Here is a 27,311-nt window from a genome sequence, read left to right on the forward strand (position 1 = left end):
TACTTCCAGTATTCTTCCCTAAGCCTCATTCTCACCACGGAGAATCGGCCCTTCACACTCTAGACTGTAAACGTGCCTTGGCTTTCTACCTGGATCGCACCAAGCCACACAGAACCACTCCTCAACTTTTTGTCTCCTTCGACCCTAACAAGTTGGGAAGACCCGTATCAAAACGCACCATCTCTAATTGGATGGCGGCTTGTATCTCTTTCTGCTATGCCCAGGCTGGATTATCACTTCCTTGTAAGGTTACAGCCCATAAGGTCAGAGCAATGGCAGCCTCAGTAGCATTCCTCAGATCAACACCAATCGAGGAAATTTGCAAGGCTGCCACCTGGCCCTCGGTTCACACATTCACCTCACATTATTGTCTGGATACCCTCTCCAGACGGGATGGACAGTTTGGCCAAACAGTATTGAAAAATTTATTCTCTTAAGTCGCCAACTCCCCCTCCATCCCACTGAGGTTAGCTTGGAGGTCACCCACTAGTGAGAATACCTGCCTGCTTGTCCTGGGATAAAGCAATGTTACTTACCGTAACAGTTGTTATCCAGGGACAGCAGGCAGCTATTCTCACGTCCCACCCACCTCCCCTGGGTTGGCTTCTCAGGCTAGCTACCTGAACTGAGGAGACACGCCCGGATCTCCGGGTAGGAAGGCACCGGCGCATGCGCGGTGCGGGCATCTAGAAACTTTAAGTTTCTACAAGCAACACGTGCTTGTGAGACGTCCGTACCGGGGCTCTGTCTGATGACATCACCCACTAGTGAGAATAGCTGCCTGCTGTCCCTGGATAACAACTGTTACGGTAAGTAACATTGCTTTCTGGAATTTCGTATCTCCTTGGATGTGTGCTGCAGGGCAGGATTTGGGGACAGAGAATTTCACGTTCGCTTGTTTATTTTCCTCCCTATGTGGACATAAACACGCTCAAGAAATGGGCTGCGACATGGCAAATGAGATTTAACGTGGATAAGTGTAAGGTGATGCATATTGGTAACAAAAACCTTATACACGCATACAGGATGTCCGGTGCGGTACTTGGAGAGACCCCTCAGGAAAGAGACTTGGGAGTACTGGTTGACAAATTGATGAAGCTGTCTGCGCAATGGCGAAAAGGGCGAACCGAATGCTAGGAATGATTAAGAAGGGGATCATGAACAGATCGGAGAAGGTTATCATGCTGCTGTACTGGGCCATGGTACGCCCTCACCTGGAATACTGTGTCCAGCACTGGTCACCGTACATGAAGAAGGACACAGTGCTACTCGAAAGGGTCCAGAGAAGAGCGACTAAAATGGTTAAGGGGCTGGAGGAGTTGCTGTACAGTAAGAGATTAGAGAAACTGGGCCTCTTCTCCCTTGAAAAGAAGAGACTGAGAGGGGATATGATCAAAACGTTCAAGTTAATGAAGGAAATAGACTTAGTAGATAAAGACAGGTTGTTCACCCTTTCCAAGATAGAGAGAACGAGAGGGCACTCTCTAAAGTTAAATGGTGATAGATTCTGTACAAACGTAAGGAAGTTCTTCTTCACCCAGAGCGTGGTAGAAAACTGGAACGCTCTTCCGGAGGCTGTTATAGGGAAAAACACCCTCCAGGAATTCAAGACAAAGTTAGACAAGTTATCCCAGGACAAGCAGGCAGCATATTCTTGACTGATGGGTGACGGCACCGACAGAGCCCCGGTACGGACAATTTTACAGTGATTGCCCTCTAAGAACTTACAAAGTTCTAGCTAGGCCGCACCGCGTGAGTGCCTTCCCGCCCGACGAAGGCGCGCGGTCCCCAGTTTCTTAGTTTCCGCGGAGCTAAGAAGACGCATGTTTCCAACGGCTGTTGGATACTCTTTTTTTCGCCTTCCTGCTCGCGTATTTTTTCTCGTGAAACTCTTCACATTTTCTTTTTTTCTTATTTCTTGATAAAATTTAAAAAAAAAAAAAAGTCTATTTTTTCCGACTTTTTTCGGTTGGCCCCAGCGGGGGGGCCTGTTGGCACCATCGAAGCCTCGGGCTTCGATTTTGCTACGGCCGTTTTTCCCTTCATGCCCCCTTCACCGGGTTTTAAAAAGTGTCAGCGCCCTATTTCTTTATCTGACCCACACAAGTGGTGCCTTCAGTGTTTGGGTCAGGACCATAGGGCAGAAACGTGCACCTGCTGTAGTTCTCTTCAAAAGAGAACTTTGAAGAATCTCCAAATTCAAGAGCGGATTCTTTTCGGTGCCGCTATGGAAGTTCCACCGCCATCGACTTCAGCTCACTCACTCCTTTCTCAGCCTGTCCGTTCTATCATTGATGCCTCCAGGAAACCGGCCACGCTTCAGTGTTATCAACAGAAGTGGTCTCGGTTTTCTTTCTGGTGCCTCTTACATCACCATAATCACATGTCTCTAGCAGTGGGACTGGTGTTGGACTATCTTCTTTCCTTGTCTGACTCTGGTCTCAAATCTACTTCTATCAGAGTTCATCTTAGTGCCATTGCTGCCTTTCATGAGCCAATTCATGGAAAACCCCTCTCGGCTCATCCTTTGATTTCTAGGTTCATGAGGGGCCTTTTCAATGTGAAGCCACCTCTCAAGCCCCCTCCTGTGGTTTGGGATCTCAATGTGGTTCTTTCCGCTTTAATGAAGCCTCCTTTTGAACCTTTGGCCACAGCACATTTCAAATTTCTTACTTGGAAAGTGGTCTTCCTTATAGCTCTCACTTCTGCCAGGAGGGTCAGTGAGTTGCATGCATTAGTGGCCGATCCACCTTTCACTGTTTTTCACCATGATAAGGTGGTTCTCCGTACACATCCAAAGTTTCTCCCTAAGGTTGTGTCTGACTTTCATCTTAATCAGTCCATTGTCCTACCTGTATTTTTTCTGAAGCCTCATTCTCATCCAGGTGAACAGGCTTTGCATACCTTGGACTGTAAATGTGCTTTGGCTTACTATCTTGAACGCACTAAACCTCACAGATCATCTCCTCAACTGTTTTTGTCCTTTGATCCTAACAAGTTGGGTCATCCTGTATCTAAACACACTCTATCCAATTGGCTTGCTGCTTCCGTTTCATTCTGTTATGCTCAGTCAGGCCTGACACTGGAAGGTTCTGTCACGGGCCACAAAGTTAGAGCTATGGCAGAATCTGTAGCTTTCCTCCGCTCCACTTCCATTGAGGAAATCTGCAAGGCTGCTACTTGGTCCTCAGTTCATACTTTTACATCTCACTATTGTCTGGATGCATTCTCCAGACGGGATGGACACTTCGGCCAATCTGTTTTACAAAATTTATTTTCCTAATGGCCAACCTTCCCTCCACCCCTCTTTTTGTTAGCTTGGAGGTCACCCATCAGTCAAGAATATGCTGCCTGCTTGTCCTGGGATAAAGCACAGTTACTTACCGTAACAGGTGTTATCCAGGGACAGCAGGCAGATATTCTTGCGTCCCTCCCACCTCCCCGGGTTGGCTTCTTAGCTGGCTTATACTAACTGGGGACCGCGCGCCTTCGTCAGGTGGGAAGGCACTCGCGCACACGCGGTGCGGCCTAGCTAGAACTTTCTAAGTTCTTAGAGTGCAATAACTCTAAAATTGTCCGTACTGGGGCTCTGTCGGTGCCGTCACCCATCAGTCAAGAATATCTGCCTGCTGTCCCTGGATAACACCTGTTACGGTAAGTAACTGTGCTTTCCTGCTGAGCCAGAACATACACAGGTAAGGCTAGTATCAGTTAGGTCACTGGTCTTTGACCTAAGGGCCGCCGCATGAGCGGACTTCTGGGCACGATGGACCACTGGTCTGACCCAGCAGTGGCAATTCTTATGTTCTTATCCCAATAGTCTCTGGATTCATCTGCTGTTGATGACAAGGAAAGTAAAATTATGTCCTTACCTGATAATTTTCTTTCCTTTAGTCACAGCAAATGAATCCAGAGCCCCACCCTGGTGTGGGGTTTGTCCCTCTCAGGCGCAGTTTGGGCATGCCTTTCGACTGAAATTGCATTCTCAAGTTTAAACCATCAGTGGTTCGGGTAGCACATATGAGGGAAAGGAGTTGCATATATTTTTCATATGTCTCATGCTATGTGCTTTATTTCAACTGTTTTGAGAAGACCTATATTGGTTGGCCAGGAGGATGTGCATCCAAGATATACCTGAGGACAACTCAGTGCTCTCTATCGCCATCTGCTGGTTGATGGACATAATCCCACCTTTTGCCTGGGCCAGGCCTTGAGCATCTGGGCATGCTCAAGGCCTTCTTGATCATGCGCAGATGCGCAAGGCCCGGCCCAGGCAAGAGGCGGGAGCTTGCTTTCACTCTCACAACCAGCAGAAGGGGTAAGGAGCGTGTTTGAGAGGAAGGGCGGGCAGATGCCGCTTTCAGCACGAGGGTGCGATGCGATTCTCACCGGGGGGGGGGGGGGGAGGGTTGCGATGCAGGTTAGTGCGGGGGGGAGGGGCTGATGGAGCAGCGCCGGTAGCCTCTGGAGGGGTGGTTTGGTGGAACGAATCAAAGCGAGTTTCCATTCATTCCTATGGGGAAACTCGCTTTGATATACGAGTAACTTGATTTACGAGCATGCTTCTGGAACGAATTATGCTCGTAAACCAAGGTTCCACTGTACTGCGCTTCCTCATGGAGACCCTTCGTTCGGTCATTGCAGTGGTGGTACCTGGGGAATTTCTAACCTATATCCACATTCTCATTTTTCTGGCTCACAAGAGGTACATGTGTTTCCATGTACTGGAGCAGCATTTCCAATTCTCTGCTCTCCCCTTTTGGCCTTGCCACAGCACCTTGCACCTTTTACCAAGGTGGGGTGGTGGTAGCAGCGTACCTACGCAAAGCAGATCCAAGTACACCAGGGATCTCCAAGTCCCTCCTCGAGGGCCGCAATCCAGTTGGGTTTTCAGGATTTCCCCAATGAATATGCATGAGATCTATGTGCATGCACTGCTTTCAATGCATATTCATTGGGGAAATCCTGAAAACCCAACTGGATTGCGGCCCTCAAGGAGGGACTTTGTACATCCATATTTGGATGATTGACTGATCTAAGAAAGAGGGTGAATTGGCAGTCTCGAGAGTGGATCAACTCCTGCAGGATTTAGGATGGAGAGTCAACTTCAAGAAGAGACAATTGGAGCCGACCCAGCACTTGGAGTACTTGGGAGTTCGATTCGACATGGCTATAGGCCGGGTTTTTATTCTAGAGCCATGTAGACAGAAAACCAGAAACAGATATTGGATCTGCTATTGAGTCCGGCTCCAATGGCGTGGTTTTATCTGAAGATACTGGGTTCGATGGCAGAAGCCATAGAAGTGGTTCCTTGGGCCAGGGCACATATAAGACCTCTTAAAGACTCTCTCCTATCCCTCTGGTCTCTTCAGATTCACTTCAGCAACCACTTCCATGTTCACTGGATGCAAGGAACAGCTTGTCGTGGTAGCTGCTGACAGCTTCCCTCTCAAAGGGCATGCCACTCCATATACCGTCCTGGGAGATATTGATGACCAATGTCAGCCTTTACAGTTGGGGGTGGTCATTACAATGGACACCCAGTTCAGGGTCATTGGTCCCTGACTCAGCAAAAGTGGTCCATAAATTGCCTGGAACTTGGAGCCATTCGGCTGGCATTGCTGGTCCTGAAGAAGCTCCTGGAAGGCAAGGCAGTCTGAGTATTCTCAGACAATGTTACAATGGTGGCCTAAGTCATAAGGAGGCACCAGGATTTCCCCGTTCATCTAGAACAGTGTTTCAGAAGGTTTTTTTTTTTTTTTTTTTTCCTTTTTTCCAGCACACTAAACTTGGGGCCGCATCTAGAAAGCATCAGAGCATTTGTGGACGTCAACCGATGACCTCATATGCATGTGCATGACATCATTGTGTCAAAATCCATGCATGCTCAGAGGCCCTCCAGATGTGGCTCTGAGCTCGGGGGGCCTTCCAAAACCTGGACAAACTGCTGGGTTTTGGAAATCCCTCTATCTGGTAAACCTAAAATTCCGGTATGCTGAGGGGCAGAGAGGCACTAACACAGATGTTGGTAGCGACATTAGTAACGGCCTATCTCTCATGGCACACCTGGAATCTCACCACGGCACACAGTTTGTGATACACCGGTCTAGAGGCTCAGCTCCCTTTTTCGTTAGCCAGAAACTCATCTGTAGGCTCTTATAGCCACATGCATTGGCAGGAGTAGAGAATGTTGAGGCCGACTTTCTCAGTCGGCAGATGCTTGACCCAGGTGAGTTGTTGCTCTCCCCAGAAGTGTTCAACACCATTGTGCAGCAGTAGAGGCACCCACTGATGGATCTCATGGTCTCAGTAGCAAACACAAAGGTGTATCACATTTACAGTCAAAGATATGAGCCCAGAAGTACAGGGTTGGCCATAGTCCAGCCGTGTCTAGAGAAGGGGCTCTTGTACGTGTTTCCTCTTTGGCCCATGCTAGGTTGACACAATATTGATATTATTACCAGTCCTGCCACTGTAACCAAAAACTCTACTTGGTCTCAGAAACACCACTCTATTGCCCTTGAAAAAAAAATTTTCTGCAGCAAGCTTTATGTGTTAATGTTCTCAACGGCCTTTTAGTTATTATAATATTTAATTTGCAGTTTTACTTTTTCAACTTGTCCAAAGAATCAGTGCTTGCATATATTTTTCCCATAATTTTAAAGGGCATATATATTATTTTACTTTTCTTGTTTAGATATGACTTGGGAGGTCTGGAACTGACATGCTTCTTAGATGTGTGAGTTGCTACAAACTCCATAAATGTTGTTTTCAGTTGCACGCAGTTTTGTATAATTTTGATAATGCTATACTTGTTTCAGAGCAGATCAAAAGTATAGTATTGAGAAGTTTTCCCTGTTGCCCTCCTTCCAGTGATGTCTTCCATTACAATGGTTCTTGATTGCTTTTGTACAAACTGAGAGGGCAGGAGCAAGCCTCCTGGGAAGGAGGCGAAGTTGAAAGATGAGTAATACCATTCTGCAAGCAACTTGTGGGTTCAGATACATAAGCTTAGAATTCAGGACTACACTTCTCCCTCCGTATTTGCGGTTTCAGCATTTGTGGTTTTGATTATTCATGGTTTTTAGCTTGCTGGCTCCTCCCCCTCAATTACATCAGTTTGAATAGAGAAATCGCTGATTCCAAGCGTTTAGAGAGAAAAATGCTGATTCCCAACACTTTCTGTGCCGCGTTTTGCCTTTCCTTTAGGAACAGGCCAGGTCTCCCACCATGTTATTCGCGGTTTCACCATATTCACGATGGTTTTTAATAGAAAACGGCAAATAACATATGAAAAAGTTATTCACGGTTTTTCTGTATTCACGGGTCTGTTAATCCCCTATCACAGCGAACACGGAGGGAGACGTGCATATCTACAAGAAGGAAGATTATTGAGGTAAGAACCTAATCTTTGTTTAGTTCTGCTGATTTTATTTTTTAAAAAAGCAGCAATACTTTGCTTCTGTTTTTACAGATAGCCCGTGAAGCGGCTCCTTGGAAGGAAATTCCAGTCTCCTGTAATTCCTTCACAGCTGATGTCTTAAGAGCTGGCCTTCAGAAGGAGCCATCTAGAAGGGCATCTGCTTCTGAACTGAGAGGAAAGGTTGAGCTAGCACAACGGAAAGGTAAGTGTCTCTGACACTATCAACCGGCAGTGGGAAAATGTGGTTATACTGTATATTATAGTTTCTACTTTGTATGTGTGTTTCTTTTGATTAATATCTTTCTTATTCTAAATAGAGTTCTTTTTCTGAGCTTTATTTTTTTATTGTCATATGTACACCACTCTGACCTGTTTCGTTCAGAAAGGGCTGTATAGCAAATACAAAAATAAATAAACATAATTCTAATGCAATAAGAATTGTTTTCTGAATCTTAGTACTCTGTACTCTATCCATTCTCGCAAACATACTGCACAAAGATGTTAAGTAACAGCTTTTGAAACCTCCTCTTCCCTGGAGTCTGTTGCCCTGTTCAGTTTCCCTTTCTGCAGGCGAGCATGAAAGTTGTCTTCTGATCTCAGTTTATTTTGCAATAGTTGTGCAGTTTTTCACTCTAGTCGTGGTCTTTTTCGAGAAATCAGAGATCCCTTTTGATAAGGGTCTATGCTGCCTGCTGAAGATTAGTGGTGCCCAGGATCTATTCCCCTGGTTGCTCACCCCTTTGACTTGATCAGGGGCTGGAGCACAGGCTGTTGAGGTGCTTCGGGGTGCTTATGGTGCTGGCTGCGTTTTGTCTTCCCCCCTCCCCTTTTTTTCGTGAGAGGTCTTGCAGGGGGGTATTAAGGTTCGTTCCACTTGGTCCTCGGTTCATACTTTCACCTCTCATTATTGTCTGGATTCTTTTTCCAGACGGGATGGCCATTTTGGCCAGGCAGTTTTACAAAATTTATTCTCCTAAATTGCCAACACTCTCACCATACCCATTCTGGTTAGCTTGGAGGTCACCCACATGTGAGAATATACTGCCTACTTATCCTGGGATAAAGCACAGTTACTTACCATAACAGGTGTTATCCAGGGACAGCAGGCAGATATTCTCACGACCCACCCACTTCCCCTGGTTGGCTTCTTAGCTAGCTGAACTGAGGAGACACTGAGGAGACATGCGCCCTACGTCTGGTGGGAAGGCACTTGTGGATGCTCGGTGTGGCAGTCGCAAACTTTCTAAAAGTTTTACAAGCAAGTCTGCTTGCGAGGATGTCCTCATCTGGGCTCCGTGGATGACATCACCCACATGTGAGAATATCTGCCTGCTGTCCCTGGATAACATCTGTTACAGTAAGTAACTGTGCTTTTCCAGCTGACAGCCTTGCTGGAAATTATTGCAGATTCACTACAGGAATTAAATCTAGAAGCCCCACAAACCTTAGCTACACAGTGCTGTTTTGAGCAGCTCTAAGACCCAGGCTACATTTTTTTCACACACATTCTGACATTACGGTGCTAGTCACAAAGCATGGGTAGACCCCAGAGGGCTCCTTACGGGTGGCTAGGACAATGTATGCTATCGCTTTTGAATTTTAGCAGCAGTTTGTTCATCCTAAAGTGGATTCGTTGGTAGTGCAGGTTACCAAATGTACTTCCCTACTTAGTGAAGGAGATGTCATTTTAAAGGATATGCAGGACTGCAGAGTAGATGTCCTCAGAAGGCAATTCAAGGCCTTGGCCTTGGGAATTAAAGCAGCAGCAGTGGCCTTGTTCATGGCACATGCTTGCCATACCATATTGTTTCGAGGCTCTTGGATAGGCTCCATTGGCCCTGGTATGTATATCTGGTGTGACTGCAGAGAGACAGATATCTCAAATTGCTGATACATCTGGATCTGTTGTCACAGGGCCCACTGCCCATGGAAAATCTGGAATGCTTTAGGTTTACAGCATGGCTCTTGAGCATGCAGCTTTATCACAGAAAGGGTATTTGGAGGTGGTTATCACTACTCTTCTTAGAGCTAAGCAGCCAGCAGTGGTTACGGCCTGTGTGCTAAGACCTGGAAGATGTTTTGACTTCGTTATGCTAGACAATGTGGAGCCCTTTAAGGCTCCATTTTCAGTAGTCCTGGCATTTCTGCAAGCCGGACTCAAGAAGGGTCTATCTGGTCTTTCATGCTTTAGAGCCCCAGTGGAAAAGAATTCACTGGCTTCTCATACGGGCCTTTTCCTGTTCTACCTTAGACTCCACACCATCTGCAGATGCTCTGGCTGAATTTTTTTAACAACAAAATTAACAATTTGAGATCCAAATTAAAGATCTCCACAACCAACCACTTGAACTACCCAGTTGCGCAATACAAAGATGAACCTAGGGTAGATATGTCTTGAAATAATTTTACTACTCCTTCCTGGCAAAAATTCTGCAAATTTTACACGAAATATGCTGATTCTTATTGCAGATTAGATTGCTGCCCACCAAATATCATGAAAATTGCTCCAGTCACCTTTAAAGCCAAGCTATATAATTGGTTTTCTTCTTTACTATAGACTGGCACATTTCCCGAGGATTTAGGTCAGATCTTGTTCACACCGATTGTAAAAAATCCCAAGGAATCTATTAAGTTGACATCTAATTACAGACCTATTGTGAGCACTCCCTTATTCGTAAAACTGATGGAAGATTTGGTTAACCAGGACTTAGTAATGTATTTGGACAAATTCAGCATACTACAAGACAATCAATCAGGTTTTCGATCTGGGTTTAGTACTGAAACAGTCATTGCTAGATTTCCTGCATAGTTTATTTAGTCAAGGTACAAGAGCACTAGTTCTGCAATTAGATTTAAGTAGTGCCTTCGATTTAGTCGATCATGTTATTCTGATTGACTGTTTGAAGTCAATTGGACTTTTTGGTAATATGTTAAAATGGTTTCAGGGTTTTTTGAGTAAACGATCATATCAAGTCTATAGTGATAATAAACAATCCTGCAGCTGGGTAAACTCTTGCAGAGTTCCGCAGGGTTCTCCTCTATCCCCTACACTGTTTAACATTTACCTTGCCTCATTGGGGAATTTATTACAAAATTTAAAAGTCAAATTTTACATCTATAGTTATTCCCCTTAAAACTCTGACCTCAGAGACAAAGAATCATGTGTCATTTATTTTTAAGCAAATTGAATTATGGATGACCAAATTAAAATTGAAACTAGGATAAAACCAAATTTTTTTTGGCAAGCCCGAATGACAAAATTAAAGACTTGTCGAACATAAGAATTTGCCAACTCCGGATCAGACCTTAGGTCCATCAAGTCCGGCGATCCACACATGTGGAGGCCACGCCAGGTATACCCTGGCATAGATTTAGTCGCCATATCACTCTATGCCACTCATAAGGAGATGTGCATCTAGTTTACCCTTAAATCCTAGAATGGTGGATTCCGCAATTACCTCCTCTGGGAGAACATTCCAGGTGTCCACCACTCGCTGCGTGAAACAGAATTTTCTGATATTTGTCCTGAACTTGTCCCCCCTCAGCTTTAGTCCATGCCCTCTTGTCCGTGTCACATTGGACATTGTAAATAACTGTTTTTCCTGCTCTATTTTATCGATTCCTTTCAGTATTGTGAAAGTCTCGATCAGATCCCGTCGCAGTCTGCTCTTCCCAAGGGAGAACAGCCCCAGTCTCCTAAGTCATTCCTCATAATCCAGGTTCTCCATACCTTTCACTAGCTTCGGTGCTCATCTCTGCACCCTCTCCAGCAGTTTTATATCCTTCTTTAGGTATGGAGACCAATGCTGGACGCAGTATTCTAAGTGTAGTCTGACCATTGCTCTATAAAGCGGCATTATAACTTTCTCTGATCTACTTGTGGTTCCCTTCTTTATCATGCCTAGCATTCTATTTGCTTTTTTCGCCGCCGCCGCACATTGCGTTGACGGTTTCAGGGTCCTATCTATCAGTACGCCCAGGTCTCTTTCTTGTTCAGTCTTTCCCAGAGTTGCACCTGACGTTCTATACTTGTGTTCCTTATTCTTTCTGCCTAAATGCATCACTTTGCATTTTTCCACATTAAACTTCATCTGCCATTTCTCTGCCCATTTATCCAATCAACTCAAGTCGCTCTGGACTTCCTCGCTATCCTTCTGCGATCTGCCCAGCATAGCTTTGTGTCATCTGCAAACTGGATGATTTCACTGGATGTTTCCTCTTCTAGGTCATTGATGAAAATATTAAATAATATGGGCCCAAGTACTGAGCCCTGGGGTACACCGCTAGTCACTTTCTCCCAGTCTGAGAACTTCCCATTTATGCCCACTCTCTGCTTTCTGTTCTCCAACCATTTGCCTATCCATCTTAGTATATCGCCCTTTATTCCATGGCTTTGTAGTTTCCTGAGAAGTCTTACATGTGGAACCTTGTCGAACGCTTTCTGGAAGTCCAAGTATATAATATCCATCGGTTATCCACTATTAATTTGTCTGTTCACTGTCTCAAAAAATTGAAGTAAATTCGTCAAATGTGATTTCTCTTTCCTGAATCCATGTTGACTGGCTCTCATCAAGTCGTGTGTGTCTAAGTGCCGGACTATGCTATCTTTAATCAGCGCTTTCCAGGGACAGATGTAAGGCTCACAGGTCTGTAGTTTCCTGGCACTCCTCACGATCCTTTTTTAAATATCGGCGTGACATTCGCTATCTTCCAATCATCCGGTATCTGCCCTGTTATAATTGAGAGGTTGGCAAGTTTTTGCAGTAGTTCTCAGATTTCAACTTTCAGTTCTTTTAAGACTCTCGGGTGAATTCTGTCTGGTCCAGGAGATTTGTCACTTAAGTTTGTCGATCTGGTGGTAAATCTGGTCCAAGTCCACTTCTACTGTGGTGAGGCTGTCCTCTACGACTCCCTTGAACACTTTCACTGTTTCAGGTATTGTTGCGGTGTTCTCCTTTGTAAAGACAGACGCAAAGAAGGAATTCAGTCTGTCTGCGATTTCTCTGAATGGTCATAAAAATTCTGGGAGTGACTTTGGACCGTCATCTAATTTTAGATGTACACACGGATTTATTGGTTAGAAAATGCTTATATAATTATAGAAACTCAGAACCATCAGAAAATATTTTGATGCAGTATCGTTCCACTTACTGGTTCAATCTTCCATTTTAAGCATGCTTGACTATTGTAACATCATTTATTTGGGAACCTTCAAAAAAAACCTTCAAAGACTCAGAGTTATTCAAAATTCGGCAGTTCGACTGATTTTTGGTTTAAAAAAATGGGAACACATAAGTCCCTATAATCAAAAACTTCACTGGCTGCCCCTGGAAGCAAGAGTTTTGTTAAAATTTTTCTGTCTTTGCTTTAAATCAATATTTGGTCTGGCCCCTATGTACTTGGTTTCTCAACTTAATTTGGATAGCTCTATTAGAATTCATATGTTCACCTATCCAACAATAAAGACCTGCTGTTATAAAAGATTCATGGACAGAACTCTCGCTTTCCAGGCAGGTAAATGGAACATTATCATGCATTCCTCATCCTAGTTTAGTTTTAGAAAATTGGTAAAAATGAAATTGTTCAATCGATTTGTAATCTAAAAATTCTATAGTTTTTACTTCTTCTATTCTGTATGCATGTATCTGAAGACTCTATATTGTGACTATTTCTCTGATTGTCCAGCACCTCTTGTTGTAAACCACCTCGAACTATTATGGCTTTGGCGGTATATAAGAATAAAATTATTATTATTATTCTTCAGATATAGCCAGATTCATGAAGAGGGTGCTCAGGTTACATCCTCCGGTAAGACAACCTGTTCGTCATGGAACCTTAACATTGTTTTACAGGGTCTTAGTACTGTATGAGCCTTTGCAAGATGCGTCTGCAGGATCTTACAGTTAAGACAGTCTTTCTAGTAGCTTTCACTTCAGCAAGATGAGTCTCGGAGTTGCAGGCACTTTCATCAGAGAGCCATGCCTCAAGGTTATGGAAGCTGGGGACTCTGCTCATGGTTCCTCCCTTTTTGCTGAAGGTAGTTTTGGATTTTCACATCAATCAAGAGGTCTGACTGCCCACATATCAGCCCACTGGTTTGAATAAACAGGACAAAGTGTTGAAGTTACTGGATGTGAGGAGGGTTCTCCGTTATCTCGAAGTGACTAATGATTTTCGGCTCTCCGATCCATCTTTTTGTCCTAACTAATAAGACCAGACTGGGCAAGCCATCATCTAAGTTCACATGGTGATTTCGTCAACATACATTGACTGGTAAACAGCCATCAATATCTTTGAGAGCACATTCCACGAGAAGTGTAGCTGCTTCATGAGTGGAGGCCTGGGCGATCCCCCATGAAGAGATTTGCAGAACGGCTGCGTGGTCCACACTTCATACCTTTACAAAATTTTATATTGTGGATGTAGTAGCGCAAAAGAATGCCATGTTTGGGTCCTCAGTGTTAAGGCAGGTTCATCTGTCCCACCCTAGATTCAAAAGACTGCTTTTATACGTTCCAATCATCAGGACTCGTATGCCATATGCACCAGAAGGGAAGATTAGTCTCTTACCTTGATAATCTTCTTTCTGGTAGCATGGCATACGAGTCCTGACACCCCGTCCTGTCAGTATAATTATTTGTCTACGTAATGTCTAGGATGAGTATATCTATCCAGAACTTGATATCATCTCATGCCAGTCTTGTGATGAGTACAATGCCATATTATCATTACAAATGCAATTGAGAGTATACAAATTCCATAAATGCACCAAGATAGTTCCCCCTTATCCATGTTTCCTATTCTAGTGGCTATTGACTGCTTTTGATACAAACTGAAGAGAGACAGTACAGCCCACTGAGGAAGGAGGTGGAGCTGAAGAAACAGTATACAATTCATTGTGCACATCTCGCATTTAGGTGAAATTAACCCTTTAATTGGCAGATGGTGAAACTGCTGCTTTATGCAATTTTATGTTGAACGAGAGCAACAGTGCCAAGTAACAGGCATTTGGAGATGCAGATCTCCCATAAGAGCCATAGACAACACATGTTGCTTCTGAGCAACAATGCCAAATAAAGGACTACCTCAGTTGTCAGGAGTTGTATGCCTTGCTACCAAGAAGAAGATTATCGAGATAAGAACCTAACCTTCCCATGTTGTGTACACTTTCTAGACAGCTTTTGCCTACTGCAATTACTTCCAAAAATCCCATCCTTCAACTACTAACTTTCTTCAATTATTTCTATTTTTCTATTTAGTGAGTTTGAAAAGGTTTGGGCAAGAAAAAAACAGAGCATCCAGTCATTCATTTCCTGGTAGTGAACCCAACCAGAATATACTGTCCTCTACTGGAATGTCAGCAAACTACATTACAGAACCTGTGTCAGAACATCCCCATTTTCTCCATCTAAAAAAATCTTCACGAGAAATCAACAGCATTCAGAAAGAATCTGTACTCTCTGAGGAGGTCCCAAAGAAAGACTGGAACACAGAGCAAGAACTTCAGCAACTGGAGCTAGGTAAGTCCAAACATCTTCATGGTACATCCCTGGGTTGTATATAGAGCGGTGTTGTTTTTTTTAAACTAAATCCATTTTTGTTTTTAAATGAGTTAAATGGGTGAACAGTCAAAACAGATTCTGCTCTTGTGTACGAGTGGCTGCTTTGAGACTTGAGGCCTCATTTAATAACTTACCCCCTCCCCATTCTATTCCTATGGGCAGCTTGGCATTTAGCTCGCACTGCTTGGCAGACGGCTTGATAAAAGGGGGGTGGTTAATGAATAAAAATGCATTAATGAGTTTTAATTTGAGTTAACAGCATAGTTAGGAAAAGAAATCATCTTATTTTTAATGGGGGCAATTGATTTAACATGCATTAAATTACATTAACATATCTTAATATATGTTAATTAGTTTACATATTAGAAATGGGGTCCCTAAAATGGCAATTTCTTCTAGAGAAGACTCAGGAAATTTAGATAAAACTCAAGTTTAAGTAGAAAAGAACCGATTCTGGTTTTTTTGTCTAATAGAGCTGTTTCAACGAGAACTCTTTCTGAACAACCTGGCTCAGCCACCTTTGTCTCTGGAGCAAGTGCTCTCAATTGATAGTGCATTTATGTCTGACTCAAGTGAGAAGGTAAGACTCCAGTGCACCTCTATTTGATTGGCATATGGTTTTCATTTGCTGGGGCAAGGGATGGGCTTTCATTCTCTGGGCATGTCTACCCTGGTGCTCTTCCTTTTAGAGAATCCCTCCATTTTAAATATCTTGTTTGGTTTCCTGTTTGCTAAGCTGATTCAGCATTCTGGTCTGCAGATCCCATTACCAGAGGATTCGGTTTACCAAAGTTGTAAATGCAGCTGGGCGTGTCCATGCCCACATTTTCTTTCTTCTTTTTTTTTAAGGTTTTGCGTTTCTGGTATTTGTGTCTTGGTGAAAAGTTATTTATCCTAGGACAAGTAGGCAGCATATTTTCACATATGGGTGATGTCATCCATGGAGCCCGGTACAGACAGTGTGAAAAGTAAACTGTCATTGTAAGTTTTAAGAAACTTTGCGGCTGCCCGCACCACGCGTGCGTGACTGCTTTCCCGCCCACTGAGGCTTGCAGCACTCAGTTCTTCATTTTCTGCAGAGTGAAGAAATACTGTTTGGCTGGACTCCATTCAGCCTAAGTTTGCCTTCCTGCTTTCACGTATTTTTATCTATTTTTCCCTCGTACATTTCAGTGATAATTGAGTTCTATGTCGCTGAAGTAATTTTTCCATCTGTCAAGATTGTTGACAGGTTTTAAAAAGTGTGGCACGTGTCAGCAGTCTATTTTTGCTGCAGACCCTCATAAATGGTGTCTACAATGTCTAGGCCCTGAACACAGAATTGAAACTTATCGCTGTTCAACTTTAAAGTCCCGCTCTCTTAAAGCCTGTCACAGGTGTCGACATTGAAGACTGCAACATCACAAGAAATTCCATCATCGGGGAAGCCAGCTAAGAAGCCACCCGCTTCCAAACAAGTATCGCAGGGCTCTACAGCATCGAGTTCCTTGATGCAGACCAAATAATGATGCCACCGCTCTCCAGCTTCATAGGTTGTCTCTGCTACACAGTGTGCATCTTCATCGAGGTCACCTACTTCGAGACAACCTGCTGCACTGATGGTACCAGATGTTGAGCCATCAGTACCGATGCCTTCTTTCAGGAAGAAACTCGATGAGCTCTTCCAGAGAGAGTTCGGTATTATATTCAAATTGCACTGCATGCCGGTGCTAGCATCGACTCCCTCGGTACTGGCCCAGCTTGAACATAGTGATACAAGGTCTTAAGGTACCGCTGTCAGCTATCAATTGGAGCATTGAACTCCTCAGGGATCTCCTGTGAGATACTATCGTTCCCCTTCTAGACAACGTTCAAGACATCAATTCTCGCTCATCTCACCGACGCTCCTCTTAAGAACATAAGAACAAGAAGTTGCCTCTGCTGGGTCAGACCAGAGGTCCATTGCGCCCAGCAGTCCTCACCCGCGGCGGCCCATCAGGTCAATGACCTGTAAGGTGATCCTTGTCTAAACCCTTTAATCCCCCTTACTCTTTCTATAACCTATCTCCACCTCTATCTGTATCCCTCAATCCCCCTATCCTTCAGGAATTTATCCAATCCTTCTTTAAAACCCCGCAGTGTACTCTGTCCTATCACAACCTCCAGAAGTGCATTCCAGGTGTCCACCACCCTCTTGAGTGAAAAAGAACTTCCTAGCATTGGTTCTAAATCTGTCCTCTTTCAGTTTCTCAGAGTGCCCCCTTGTACTTGTGGTTCCCAATAATTGAAGAATCTGTCCCTTTCTACCTTCTCTATGCCTTTCATGATCTTGAAAGTCTCTATCATGTCTCCTCTGAGTCTGTTTATCCAGAGAGAAGAGCCCAGCCTTTCTAACTTTCTACGTATGAAAGGTTTTCCATACCTTTTATCATTTTCGTCACTCTTCTCTGGACCCTTTCAGGTATTGCCATGTCCTTCTTTGAGGTACGGTGACCAATACTGGACACAGTACTCCAGATGCGGGCGCACCATCGCACGATACAGCGGCATGATGACTTCCTTCGTCCTGGTTGTAATACCCTTCTTAATAATACCCAACATTCTGTTTGCGTTCTTTGAGGCTGCTGCAAATTGTGCCGTTGATTTCATTGTTGTATCCACCAGCACACCCAAGTCTTTTTCAAGGTTATTTGAACCATATTCATTTATTTGGAAAGATGATGGTATAAAATACTTAGGAATTATGATCAAAAATACAATTGAAGACACAGTCAAAGAGAATGAAAAACTTTTATTGAAAAAAATAACAGAAATGTGTGAGCAATGGAATCCATTACATCTTTCTTGGTGGGGAAGAATTCAAACAATTAAAATGATGATATTGCCTGTGGTTTGTTACCAAATGAGTATGATTCCAATATTTTTTCAGGGGTCATTTTATAAAAAACTTAACAATGTTCTTACAAAATTTGTTTGGTGTGGGAAAAGACCAAGAATCGCATTAGTATCATTACAAAGACCAATTGTGGAAGGGGGGGTAAATTTTCCAAATTTTTATAGGTATCATCAAGCCTATATCTTAAGACAGGGTATGTATTGGATCCTCCCAGACCTTTTAGAAAATGTACCAGATTGGCTGTATTTAGAATGGCGGCTCCTGTTCCCTTTATATCCAGAACAGTTAATAACTATAACAATGCCTAAAAGATACAAAGATCACAGAATTTTATTTGACACTTGGAAAACATTGAGATATATCAGTAATCTATCACCAGAACCTATTGCTAAATCTCTAAATCAATCAATATGGATAAACTCCAGGATCAGAATTGGCGGATTTAAAATCGTCTGGAAACAATGGATAAATGCAGGAATAAGAACACTGAATGATGTCATATCAGAAGGATCACTGCTTAGTTTTTCACAATTGCAAAATAAATTTGGATTAAATAAAACACAATATTTTAAATGGATGCAATTGAAGCAGGCCATTCAGGTAGGGTTCCCTGAATGGAAAAATCTAAATAATCAATATAGTCTACAGGTTCTATGTTTCCAGACGGATTTTTTGGGTCACCAAGCCGCAAAATGGTACAAATTGATATACGGATTTTTAAATAAAAAAAAGAAAACAGGTCTTAGGGATATTTGGAGTATTGAGATTGGTCAGACAATTTCTGAATCTCAATGGCCACGATTTTGGTCCTGGAGATTAAGATCTACAAGGTCAGCATCTATGAATCAAACATGGTTATTCTTATTACATAGAGTATTCTGGACCCCAACGCGCCTGCAAAAAATAGATAGTACTAGATCTAATAGATGCTGGCATTGTAAATTGGAAATAGGGACGTTAGATCATTTAATCTTTTTCTGTCCCTATGTAAACGCATTTTGGAATTCAATTTGGCCCCAAATTAATAAGTTACTAGAGAATCATGTAGGACTCTCATATGACACCATATTATTTGGTACTGCAATGAGAACTAAGAGTCCGATTTCAGCAAATAATAATAAGCTATTACTAATACTAACAGGAGTCGCCATGCAACAAATTACTCAAAATTGGAAAGATTATACCAAATTAAATTATACATTCTGGTGGAATTCTGTCTGTCATATTTATAAAATGGAAAAAATAATAGCGTTACAACAGGGAAATCTTCTTAATTTCAAGAAAATTTGGCAACCATTGACAAATTATTCTAATGATTAGTTTCTTAGCACAATGATAAAAATTATATATGAATGGGGTGGGATTTGATTAATTAATGGAAATATATTATATAAAAAGGGAGTGGGAATTATATTTTATATGTTATTGTATAATCTTTATCATATTACATTTTAAATACTATGAATTATTAATGATAATATTTTGGATATGTAATAATTAATATATATTGTATGATTCAAATATTGTAAGAATGGAAAATTTATAAATAAAAAATTTAAAAAAAAAGGTTACTTTTCCCTAGCACTGATCCCCCCATTTTGTAGTTGAACATCGAGTTCTTTTTCCCCATATGCATGACCTTGCATTTCTCTATATTAAAGTGCATTTGCCATTTATTTGCCCACTCTTCCAGTTTGCTTAGGTCCCTTTGTAGGTCTTCACATTCTTCCGCGGTTCTAACCTTGCTGCAGAGTTTGTGTCATCCGCAAATTTTATAACTTCACACTTCGTCCCTGTTTCTAGGTCGTTTATAAATACATTGAATAATAGCGGTCCGAGCACTGACCCCTGCGGAACACCACTCGTGGCCCTTCGCCAGTCCGAGTATTGGCCCTTCACTCCAACCCTTTGCTTTCTGCCTGCCAACCAATGTTTAATCCATCTGTATACGTCCTCTTCCACCCCGTGGTTCCACAACTTCCTAAGTAACGCTCATGGGGTACCTTGTCAAAGGCTTTTTGGAAGTCGAGGTAAATGATGTCTATGGGTTCCCCTTTGTCTATCTGGCTGATTATCCCTTCAAAGAAGTGCAGTAAGTTCGTTTGGCACGATCTTCCCTTGCAGAAGCCATGCTGGCTTGCTTTCAGTTGTCCATTTTTTTCTATGTGCTCCTTTATCAGTGCTTCCATCATCTTGCTTGGAACTGAAGTCAAGCTTACCGATCCTCTACTTCGAAGCACCGACACTCTTCTTTAGGGTGATCGACTTCAAGATATCATTGCTCCTCGACGAGTCAATCTCATGCTTGCAGCGTATTGGTCCTCTTCCTCGTCTTCATCAGATCAGTACCGAAGATGTTAAAAATATTCTCGTAGACATCATTCTCCTCAACACACAATGTCTCCAAGCCTTCTATATTATTCAGACTTACGTTCTGACTCAGACTGTTCACCTACTTTATTTGCACCTGAGTCTTCTGGCATTCCTTCAGAAAAGTTGCCACAGAAAATGCCTTAGAGGAAAATCTCCTTCAGAGAGACTTTCTTTTACTAGATACATTAGACAGCTGGGCAAAACCCTATCTGTCAAATTTGAAGCTGACAATGGTCACAGTGCGGAGTATTTGGAGACCTTAGACCAGTGTTTCTCGAGCCGGGACACACTAAAGGTGGTGGCCACGGCTCGAGGCACCTGGAAGTGCGCAGACGTCACCGTGATGTCATCATACATATGTGTGACATCATCACATCGACATCCACGTGCAGAGGCTCTCCAGACAGGCCCTGAAATGCCAATAGGGAGTGCCAGCAGGGAAGTTTAACAAATATCAACTGAGTACCCCAGCCACAGACCTCCCAAGCTCTTCCCCAGATCCCGCCCCTTTACTAATTGTAATGCAATTTTTTTCCATTCATTTTTCATATACACACAATATACACAGCAGATATAAATTCTCAAAACTAACACATTTCTATCACTATATTGAAAATAAAATCATTTTCACTACCTTTGTTGTATGGTGACTTTATTTTTCTTTGCTTTTAATTGTTTCCAGTGCCTTCTTATCCATTGACTGTTTTTCTCTCCTTCTTCACTTTCTGCCTTGCATACATCTGTAAACCAGTATATATATATATATCTCTATCTCTCTCTCTCACTCTCACTCTCCTCAGAGAAGTGGAGCTCTATTTGTCATTGCGTATGTTTTTTCACAATCGCTGAAACAGGTTTTGTCCTCTGTTAAAAGTATTTTTTATTTCCACTATATACTATTCTGTGTGATGCTTATATATTTTTTTTTACTAAAGATATATTATTTTGCAAACATCAGATGGCAAGACATTCTCACAGAGCAACATACCCACACAAGCAGCAAAACTCTCTCTAAAAATTACCAGATATCTTCTTCATGTAATACCTTTTTTGTAATTTTTTTCTAAACCACCTTGAACTGCAAGGCATTGGTGGAATAGAAATCTCTAATGTAATGCAATCATCACTTCATCAATCTCTTCAGTGGTGGATGAATTCCTCAAATCTTTCTAAAGGGTCACTGTTTCAAACACCTCAACATCAGAAGGTCCTGACCACAGATTCGTCCATGTATGCTTTCGGAGTTCACCTGGACGGTCTCCACATAAACCTCTTGGAACTCAGTGATTCTCAATGCTTTCAAGACTTTTCAGCACAATATATCCAATCACATCCTCCTGGTTCGCACGGACAATCAAGTCACAATGTATTACATAAACAAGCAAGGAGGGACGGGTTCTCGGACTCTGCCAAGAAGCCGAGACAATTTGGACCTGGGCAATTGCTCAAAACATATCTCAAAGCTGTCTATGTTCAAGGAGCACAAAATACACTTGCCAACAAACTCAGCAGATCTCTTTGACCGCACAAGTGGACGCTCCACTCCAAAGTCTTGCATCAGATATTTTCTCTTTGAGGAACTCATCAGATAGACCTATTTGCATCCCCCAGCAATCACAAACTGCCTCAGTTTTGTTCCAGGCCAGATGCCTTCCTCCTGGATTGGGCAAGCAAGTTCCTTTATGCTTTCCCTCCAGTTCCTCTTATTCTCAAAACACTGGTCAAACTCAAGCAAGAGTCGGCTACTATGATCCTCATAGTCCCTCAGTGGTCCAGATAACTATGGTACTCCCTTCTACTTCACTTCAAGGTCAAAGATCCAATAACCCTACAGATCTTTCCATCTCTTCTAACTCAGAGTGAAGGGTCTCTTTTACATCCCAATCTGCAGTCGTTGCACTTGACAGCTTGGTATCTCTCAGTCTTACTTCAGAAGAAGCTGATCTCTGATTCAGTCAGGCTCATTTTATGAGCATCCAGAAAACCTTCTACACAGCAGTACTACCAACAGAAGTGGACACTGTTTTCAGCGTGGTGTGATCTTCGTCATCAAGATTCGTCATCCTTCTCCATACGTTCGGTGTTGGAATACCTTCCACACTTACCCAACTCGGGTCTTAAAACCACTTCAGTCAGAGTTCACCTAAAACCACTTCAGTCAGAGTTCACCTTAGTGCTATCAGTGCTTTTCATGTTCAAGTCAACAATAAGTCACTTGCGGTTCATCCTCTTGTTTCCAGATTTATGAAAGGCCTTTTTAACATCAAACCTCTTAAATTGCCTCCAGTGTTTGTTTATTTAAGATTTGATATACCGCTCCTGCATTTTACTGACCTAGGTGGTTTACAATGTATCAAACTAAAATGAAATTAGGTACTTGAGAAAAACTACACTATCTGTCCTGTGGTTTGGGATCTTAATGTGATTCTCTCCAGATTAATGAAACCTATCCCTGAAAACAGGCGTGATCCCGGAGGATTGGAAGATGGCCAACGTTACGCCCATCTTTAAAAAGGGATCAAGAGGTGACCTGGGAAACTACAGATCGGTGAGTCTGACCTCGGTTTCAGGGAAAATGGCGGAAGCACTGATAAAAGAAAACATCAATGAACATTTTGAAAGAAACGAACTTCTGATAACCAGCTAATATGATTTCTGCAAGGGTAGATCGTGCCTAACTAACTTATTACACTTCTTCGAAGGAATTAACAAACGGATGGACAGAGGAGACCCCATAGACATCATATACCTAGATTTCCAAAAAGCCTTTGACAAGGTACCTCATGAACGTCTACTCTGGAAGCTGAAGAGCCATGGGGTGGAATGAGATGTACATAGATGGATCAGAAACTGGTTGGCGGATAGGAAACAGAGGGTAGGAGTGAAGGGCCACTACTTGGACTGGAGGAGGGTCACGAGTGGTGTTCCGCAGGGCTCGGTGCTCAGGCCGCTGCTGTTTAATATATTCATAAATGATCTAGAAGCAGGGACGAAGAGTGAGATAATAAAATTTGCGGACGACACTAAACTATTTAGTGGAGCTTGGACTAAAGAGGACTGCGAAGAATTGCAAAGGGACTTGAACAAACTAGAGGAATGGGCGATGAGATGGCAGATGAATTTCAACGTTGAGAAATGTAAAGTATTACATGTGGGAAGCAGAAACCCAAGGCACAACTACATGATGGGAAGGATCTTATTGAATGAGAGTACCCAAGAAAGGGACTTGGGGGTAATGGTGGACATGACAATGAAGCCGACGGCACAGTGCGCAGCGGCCGCTAAGAGAGCGAATAAAATGCTAGGTATAATCAGGAAGGGTATTACAACCAGAACGAAAGAAGTTATCCTGCCGTTGTATCGGGCGATGGTGCGCCCGCATCTGGAGTACTGCATCCAGTACTGGTCGCCATACCTTAAGAAGGATATGGCGCTACTCGAGAGGGTTCAGAGGAGAGCGACACATCTGATAAAAGGGATGGAAAACCTTTCATACGCTGAGAGATTGGAGAAACTGGGTCTCTTTTCCCTGGAGAAGAGGAGACTTAGAGGGGATATGATAGAGACTTACAAGATCATGAAGGGCATAGAGAGAGTAGAGAGGGACAGATTCTTCAAACTTTCAAAAAATAAAAGAACAAGAGGGCATTCGGAAAAGTTGAAAGGGGACAGTTTCAAAACGAATGCTAGGAAATTCTTCTTTACCCAACGTGTGGTGGACACCTGGAATGTGCTTCCAGAGGATGTAATAGGACAGAGTACGATACTGGGGTTTAAGAAAGGATTGGACAATTTCCTGCTGGAAAAGGGGATAGAGGGGTATAGATAAAAGATTACTGCACAGGTCCTGAACCTTTTGGGCCACCGCGTGAGCGGACTGTTGGGCACGATGGACCTCAGGTCTGACCCAGCAGAGGCATTGCTTATGTTCTATTTGAACCAATGCCTTTTGCTCATCTTAAATATCTCACTTGGAACGTGGTATTTTTAATCTCCATCACTTCTGCATATTGAGTGAATAAGCTTCAAGCATTAGTAGTGGACCCACCTTTTACAGTGTTCCATCATGACAAGGTGGTCTTCCGCACCCATCCGAAATTCTTGCCAAAAGTGGTTACGGAATTTCATTTGAATCAATCGATTGTACTTCCAGCTTTCTTTCCAAATCCTCATACTCGCCCTGGAGAAGCAGCTCTTCATTCCTTGGACTGCAAATGAGCATTAGCTTATTACTTGCAAAGGACTCAGTCTCGCAGGACATCTCCTCAACTGTTCATCTCCTTTGATCCCAACTGATTGGGCCACCCAGTAACCAAGAGAATTATTTCCACATGGCTTGCGCCCTGTATTTCCTTCCGCTATGCTCAGGCTGGGCAGCATCTTGGGGGGGGGGGGCATGTAACAACACACAGAGTCCGAGCTATGGCAGCTTCAGTTGCATTCTTGCGTTCCACTCCCATTGATGAAATCTGCAAAGCAGCTACTTGGTCCTCAGTGCACACATTCACGTTTCACTACTCTCTGGAATCATATTCCAGACGAGATGGGCACTTCGGCCAAGCAGCTTTACAAAATTTATTTTTGTAAAGGCCAACTCTCCCTCCATCCCTCTGTAGTAAGCTAGGGAGTCCCATATGTGAGAATATGCTGCCTGCTTGTCCTAGGATAAAGCACAGTTACTTACCATAACAGGTGTTATCTAGAGACAGCAGTCATATTCTCATAACCCTCCTACCTCCCTTGGTTGGCTTCTTAGCTTGCTAACAGAACTGCTGTGAGCAGGCAGGAAGGCAGTCACGCAAGCACGGTGCGGGCAGTCGCAAAGTTTCTTAAAAACTTAGTGACATTTCACTATCCATACCAGGCTCCTTGGATGACCACCCATATGTGAGAATATCTGCCTGCTGTCTCTGGATAATATCTGTTACAGTAAGTAACTGTGCTTTCTCACTCGCAGTAATGTTTCTTATCTTTAAACTGAATTTTACAGTATGGTAGGGAAAGCCATGAACTGGTGACTTTCACTGTATATTTTTTCTCCTTGGATATGGGTTTCAATTTTTCTGTGCTCAAGGCAGTTACTGTCAGCTGTAGTAGGTAGGCCCCTATAACAAGTTTACAGTCTCTGAAGCGATAGAGGGAAACAGCTTTATCCCAGCTTACACTGGGAGCATCTGTGAAAGAAGTAAGATTTTCAACTCTGGCTTCCCTGGTTCTCAGTTTATTGCTGTAATTCGTGTGCCTATCTTCTACATATTGTGAAATGTGTATTGATTAGCATGGTGGAGAAGAATGTAATGTGGCTCCTACTTGCTTGTTATATTGGGGAAGTGATTAACAAGCTTGTTTTGCTTTTAGGACTCTCTGAAAGCCTCTCCAAGTACAATGAGCTCAGGCATACACTCATGGAACAGCCAAAAGGAGGGTGAGAGCCCCAGCTGGAACAGCTTGTTGAGTCTTAGCAAAGCCACGGACACTCCAAGCTACTTCAATGGTAAGGGCATTCATTGGCTCAGCACCTTCTTAATCTCTATGTTCTGAGTTAGCAGAAAGGGTGCTGGGAAGAAGGGTAGCCAGGGCACCCTGCCATATTTTTTTTTGCCCAACTGTGTAAAGTTTGCTGCTTTTACAACTGTTTTTTTTGTTTTTTTTTAAAGGCTGTTGAGCAGTACTTGAATACAGTACAAAGTCTCATATTCTGCATATTACCCAATGGTTTAGAGTAGATTACCATCATTTTAATCATCTCTGATACAGAAATATTTATTTGTTCATTTCTTTTTATATTTTATCTATCGCCTGGTAGACTGGTATAGTCCTTACGAATGGGTTATATACCTCACTACTAACAGCAGGTGGAGACTGGGAACAAACTTGTATATCAGGATAGACTCCCCCCTCCCCCCTAGCAATCCTGTCTTCCTCAGTCTCTGTTAAAGCAGGTGGTAAGACTAATTCAGCTCCCCTCTTAGTACTGTTGGAATTTTGTTTTGGACTCCTTGGTTCCCCTTTTTCCTGCCTGCCAGCAAGTGTTTGATCCATCGGTGGACATCCCCCTGCACCCCATGGCTCCACAGCTTCCTAAGCAGTCTTTCGTGAGGTACCTTGTCGAAGGCCTTTTGAAAGTCAAGGTAAATGATGTCTATGGATTCCCCTTTATCCACCTGGCTGTTTATTCCCTCAAAGAAATACAGTAAGTTCGTGAGGCATGACCTTAACTTGCAGAAGCCGTGCTGGCTCGCCTTCAGTTGTCCATTGTTTTCTATGTATTCGTAGATTGTGTCCTTGACCAGTGCTTCCATCATCTTTCCCGGAACCGAGGTCAAGCTCACTGGCCTGTAGTTTCCCGGGTCACCCCTTGATCCCTTCTTAAAAATGGGCGTAACATTGGCTATTTTCCAGTCCTCTGGGATCTCTCCAGTTTTCAAGGATAGGTTACAAATTTGGCATAGTGTTTCCGCTATTTCGTTTCTCAGTTCCTTTAATACCCTTGGGTGGATACTGTCCGGATCTGGTGATTTGTCGCTCTTCAGTCTGTCTATCTGTCTGAGAACATCCTCTTTGCTTCTAGTTGGATCAGCTTTTCATCATGGTCTCCGTTTATGTTCTCCTCGGGTTCTGGGATATTGGATGTGTCATTGGATGCTGACATAGAACCAATAGTAATATCTGATCATGGTGGTGTGTGGATAGAAGTTAACTTATTAGATCAAGATAATTCCAAACCTGTATGGAGGTTTGATAATACTTTGCTTGCTGATTCTAAATTTTGCACAGAATTTCAGATAAAAATGAATGAATATTTCAGACTTAATGACCTAGAGGAAATGTCGATTGGAATATTATGGGATGCTTTCAAAGCAACTATGAGAGGACAAATTATATCATATTCTGCGTATAAAAAGAAACAGATAAGAAAGCAATTTGCAAATTTGGAAAAAGAAATTAAAAATTTGGAATTAAAATTGGTTAATAAATGGGAACAAGAGACATTTCAATTATTGTTAAAAAAAAAATGTGAATATAATGAAATTTCCTCTGGATTAGTAAGGAAAGATATTTTTGCTCAGCAAACGAT

The 27,311-nt window shown here is 42.8% G+C and overlaps 1 protein-coding gene across 2 annotated transcripts in view; it reads left to right on the forward strand.

Moving 5' to 3' along the window:
* Positions 1–27,311, forward strand: part of MAP3K14 (mitogen-activated protein kinase kinase kinase 14) — a 93,844-nt gene that overhangs the window by 51,214 nt on the left and 15,319 nt on the right. For both annotated transcript variants that reach the window (XM_033919124.1, XM_033919125.1), the window contains exons 11-14: positions 7,475–7,625; positions 14,683–14,943; positions 15,459–15,565; positions 25,592–25,727. In XM_033919124.1, the coding sequence (XP_033775015.1) occupies positions 7,475–7,625; positions 14,683–14,943; positions 15,459–15,565; positions 25,592–25,727 (655 nt within the window). The remainder of the gene's footprint in view (positions 1–7,474; positions 7,626–14,682; positions 14,944–15,458; positions 15,566–25,591; positions 25,728–27,311) is intronic.

Source organism: Geotrypetes seraphini, chromosome 13 (assembly GCF_902459505.1).
Source record: "Geotrypetes seraphini chromosome 13, aGeoSer1.1, whole genome shotgun sequence".
Classification (NCBI taxonomy): domain Eukaryota; kingdom Metazoa; phylum Chordata; class Amphibia; order Gymnophiona; family Dermophiidae; genus Geotrypetes; species Geotrypetes seraphini.